The following is a 5,252-nucleotide window of genomic DNA, read 5'->3' as shown; positions in this document are numbered from 1 at the left end:
ATAAAGGTCTTCATTCATTCATTAGCCTTCGGTGGCTAATAGACACTCCTCTGGCCAATGGACACTGCCTTTTGCCACCGTATGATCTGCTTGGAGATTACCCCCTCCTACAGTCGGCTAGTGCTCTGTAGTTAATGTTGTGTATTGTATGACTCAGGACGAAATAGTAGCTAATGCTAAACCAGGATCGGGCTTGCAGCTCACGGAATTATTTCCCCAGATGACGTATTTGAGTATTAGGTAATCTCCTAGCAGATTCGGTGGGGCAAAGGGGATTTTTGTCGGTCACCAGTATCCATGATTGACCGCCCCGGGCCGCGGTTATGAGGTCTCCACAGGCCGGCTTAGGGGAGTTTTACCCGCCCCAGTCTAGCGCTGCTTACCATTCTCATCCTCCCGAAGCAGGGTCGGCGGCGCGCAAATCGTAAAGTCGTAATCAGCTCTGATGAGGATTTAACGTAATTCATTACAATCATGTTTCTACGATTCTAAACACGATGTTCACCGTTATTTTGAATCTCACGGTCAAAGTCATAAAGAACAAAGAACTGTCAATGAACATCACACCGAAATCAAAAGTATTCATAAAACTTTTATTGATACACTTCTTACAAATGCAGTAATTGTGGTTAGAGTACATACACATACAGATACCAGTTATAAAGGTATAAAGGCGTTCGAATACATCAGGTGAACGTCTGCAGTAGTGAACATTATAATAAGCTCATGCCTAAAGGCAATTTGCTATAGAAATACGTGTAATATGAAATGGTTAGTAAAGAAATATAAAATTTAGGCATGATATAGGCATTTATATACATGTATATATATAATGGTGCAAGAGAATGCTAAAACTTACTAGTATCTGATACAGTTAAAACAACATATTGCTCTACAGAGTACATTTTGTACCAAAAAAATTCTGGAGGTCTGAAGTAACCATCTTTACATGGAAAAAAAATCACAGATTGCACTCCAAAAGAATAACATTCTGTTGATAAAATAATTATAAACTTGATGTTGATCTACTGTAGAAGGGGCACGTCATCCCCATCTCTGAACCACTGTTCGTCTGGAACTGGTAATAGAATTTCATCTCGCAGTTCCGGAATGTTCTGCACGGGGGCATGGACCTGAACTTCCACAATGTTCCTGACTGGAGCCTGTTCTAGCTGTTCCGGAATGTTCCGTTCTGGAGCTTGTACCTGCTGCTGAGGCTCTGGGTCCCGGGGTAGAGGATCGCCCAGAGCGTCTCGCAGCCGCCTCCAGAACAGCGGCCTTTTCCGCACGTCGTGAGGCCAAGTCAGGTACGTGTCCCTCCTTACTACGGCGTTCAGATGGCGGAACCGTTTCAGCATTCGGTCAGGAATCCCCTCCAGAAACACCAGGATGAGACGCACCCCTCCCCCCTCCTCAAACATGTGGTACTGGGCCAGTTGGAACTCGTACTCGCACCACTTACTCTTCAGGAAGTTCCTGGTAATCAGGCAGACGGTTCTCCGGCTATTTTCAACGGCATCCGCGATGTTTTCCACAATGGGAGCGCCCACTGCAAAGTCCCTTTCGTGTATGACCAGGCTGTAGTCAGGTTCCAGATTCTCTATCGCTTGATGTATAACCCACGCGACGTCCCGGTTGTTGTAGGCAATAAAAGCATCTTGCGTGTATCTGGGCGGCCCTCGGTTCTTTACTTCTCCAATCTTCGGTCTCCTCCACTTGGCCAACATCCACAGGCAGTACTGAACACGGCCGACGTGGTAGTCGACCAGGAAAATGGCCATCATGGCGACGAAGATGCCCGAAGAGGCGAGCACACAAGCCAGGAGGCGGTTGGGGCGGAATCCATGACTACAGACTCTGTCGAAGAACTTTCGTTCGGACGAATCCTGTGTGTCGTTCGAGTGCTGTTGCTTTGTTAACCCGTCTATCAAACGTCTTCCACGCAGTTCAGGTGGACGGGAACACGTGTACCGTCGAAGGACGTCAGGATAGGGGTTGTTCCAGTTCTCTACCCTGTTGTATTTATCCTGGGCCAACTCGACAAACCACATTAACTTACAGTCACACAAAAATGGGTTGTCTGCAATGTCGATAGTCTCTAACCGGTATACAACAGGACCCAGTGTTGTTTGATTTAATACAGCCAACCTGTTGCTCCTCAGATTCAGGTGCCTCAACCCGTACCGACGCTGAAAGGCGTCCCCAATCACTGCTATGCTGTTGGCTTCCATGTTTAGATGTGTAAGGTTGCCTAAACCTTCAAATGTCACCTCTGATATATACGTTAGCCTGTTGTTACTGAGATCCAGGTATTGTAGCCGCGATAGTCCATGGAAAGCGGATGCCATGACGGTGTTGATCTCGTTATGACTGAGATCTAGATGTTCCAGCTGGTCCAACCCTGCCAGTTGTCCTGTTTTGATGCGCTGGATTTGGTTGTGAGAAAGAGTCATCGTTTTCAAGTTTTTCATTTTACCTTGTGGTAAAAAGTCTAGCTCGTTTATAGCGTTGTTATGCAGCCTAAGTGTTTCCAAAACTGTTTGCCCACAGGGTGGACCTTTATTGAAAAAAAGGGAGAGGCCATTGTTAGAAAGATCAAGATAACGCACAGTGGCAAAGCAGAATGCATTCATCATCATATCTATATTGTTGTGCTGCAAATCGAGCACAGTAATGTTCGTAGGTAGACATTCGACTCCAATAATGCCGATTTCATTACGGCTCAGATTCAGATGATTCACGCTTTTTAAACTACTGAGGTTAAATGATAAAGGGAAGTGACATGGGGATGGTTGAAATACCGGTATGTTGTATAACATATTTTCACTGAGATCAAGGTAGTCCAAGGTCTCTGGAAGCTGAGCTTGGGAGGCGTGTAAGGTGTTAGATCTCAAATCAATGTGAGTGAGCGAGGGCAGTCCTTCAAACACGTCTTGTGGTAAAGCAGAAATTCCGTTATGTGACATGTTAAGATGAGTGAGCGAGGACAGTCCGCTGAACGCCTTGTCGTGTAAAGTTAACACATCGCTGAAGTCATTGGTCACATCCAGCCTTTGTAAATGTGACAAACCCGCAAAGGCGTTAGCTTCTATGGCGTAAATATGGTGGCAATCAAAACGCAAGTTTTTCAAAAGTTTGAGACCTTTTGTTCCCGCAAGAGTATCAGATGTTATAATTATGTCCTCTGGCTGGGCGTTGAGAAATGACAACTCCTGAATCTGCGTGTGTCGGAGTTCAGGCAGAACACCCATAATGGTACTAATCTTATAATAATATGAGTCATTATCCAGCGTCTGCAGATGTGTGAGCGACTTCAGCAGGCCGGGTGCTATCCCAGCGATAGCAGTGCGTAAATGTTTCAGAGTGGGTAGCAGCGGTCGGAACATTTCAACATTGAGGGTCAATGTACATGACTGTATTTCTATAGTATCCAACTTGGACATGTTTCTAAATACAGGTCCAAAGTAGAAGTCAGTCGGTCTCGGTAGATCAGTGAGACTCAATGTTTCAAGGTTGTGCAGCGGTGCCCAGAGTAAGAGTCGTTGCAGGAACCCACTTCCGCTGTGGACTCTTCTCGTGGTGGAATTTCGGTCCTCGAGCTCTTTTATGTCATCGCCGAGTTCCCGTATCTCTAGACTTTCCAATGAAGTCAAAGACTCAAAAATATGATCGGGTAAATTGCCGATATTTTTCATCCGGAGTTTCAAATGCCTGAGTTTAGATAACCCCGAGAACACTCCCTCGCTGGCGACTATATCTGTGTACGTCTCCACGGTCAGATAGTTCAGGTTTCGCAGATCTTGGAAAAGTCCATTTTGAAGAGAATACAATTGCGTCGTATTTCGCACAGAAGTCAGGTAAAAAGGAAGATTATACCGATCACCTAGATCAAGACTTTCTAATGTCTCTAACCCAGCAAATGTACCAACCTCGATAGTCTGTAGATTGTTATAAGACAGGTCCAAGGATCTCAGGTTTCCTAACCCACTAAACGAGCCGTTATACAGTATGGTTATGTTGTTCCATCGGAGATCTACTGTGATGACAGACTCGGGGATGCCGGGGGGTACCTGGGTTAGACGCAATCGGGTCCGTACAGGCGGAACGGGTAGAAACTCCGGTATATCTGTATCCCCTTTACACACGACGGTTGTTGAGTTCCATGTCTGACACACAGGTGGGGGGAGTTGTCCTCTAACCCGTCCATGTTGGGCGATGAACGCGAGAACCACAGCCAAGCAGACGGCGAGAGGAGCGGGTTTAGACTCCATGTCGGTCTGGTGGCTTTTTTCTCGGGTTCGTCTCGTTGCTCGGGCCGGTGGAGAGTACGATATGAACACCTGGAGATTGTAGTAAATAGGGGGGGGGGCTTAATTTTTTTAAAATTTCTTATAGCATTTCACAAAAAAATACATAAAAAATACAGACAAAAAGGTCAAAGGTCAAGAACTAATAAAGACATAAACCACGGATCCATAATAGAAGGTGGAAAATAAAAAAAATTATAACGTAAATAAATAATATCCACCATAAAAGCAGAATAACAAATGGTAAATATTATAACGAAATAGTAATATACAGCAAAAAGAAAATGACAATATCGATGACTTACGGAGTTACTTACTTAAAATCAACTTAAATATGACATTGGGATGATATCAAACAGAAGTAAGTATGACAGAATAATAAAAAAAATGAATATGCGAACGTCAATAACAACCAAAATATCAGAACAGTCAATATCCTCATTAATTATGCAAATGACCTGTACATTAACATAATATATACATAGTGGTGTGAATATTTAAGTAACACGATGGTCAGATTTGGGCCCAAAAGTCCCACTCCGCTACTATGGAGATCGAATCCCCCGAACCCGCGAATCTTGTTCGATATGACGTCATTCGAATAGAGCGGGCGTTCGATCTGGGGTTACCCGCGGTCATTTACAGTAAAGCCGCTACAACCGGCTACTTCAAGCCCTTTTTTACTTGGGAACCACGGAACAGGAAAAATCCACCTTTCCACAAATATGAACCGTTTTCAAAACATTACATCTATGCCGTGATTTTATTGTGGATATGTAACATGTAACGAAGCTACTGCCGTCATCGTGGGTGACCTTGAAGGTCAGAATTCTTGTTGACGCTGTTATAAAATCCAGGTCCCCATATCCAAGTGTCATAGCACGCGTGCAAACATGGTATTTTAACCATTCCCAAAAATCGTTCAAATTACCTCATTGAGATCTT

The 5,252-nt window shown here is 44.4% G+C and overlaps 1 protein-coding gene across 1 annotated transcript; it reads right to left on the bottom strand.

The window, feature by feature from the left end:
• Positions 1-1,006: 1,006 nt before the first annotated feature.
• LOC109478433 (toll-like receptor 13) lies at positions 1,007-4,271 on the bottom strand. The gene is given in 4 exon segments (XM_019779965.1): positions 1,007-1,108; positions 1,110-1,372; positions 1,457-2,476; positions 2,720-4,271. Coding segments are annotated over 4 exon segments (2,937 nt in total).
• Between the last annotated feature and the right edge of the window lie 981 nt (positions 4,272-5,252).

Source organism: Branchiostoma belcheri, unplaced genomic scaffold, assembly GCF_001625305.1.
Source record: "Branchiostoma belcheri isolate BF01 breed outbred unplaced genomic scaffold, Haploidv18h27 scaffold44, whole genome shotgun sequence".
NCBI classification, from domain to species: Eukaryota; Metazoa; Chordata; class Leptocardii; order Amphioxiformes; family Branchiostomatidae; genus Branchiostoma; species Branchiostoma belcheri.
The sequence above is the reverse complement of the archived record's forward strand: the minus strand, read 5'-3'. Positions and strand labels throughout refer to the sequence as shown.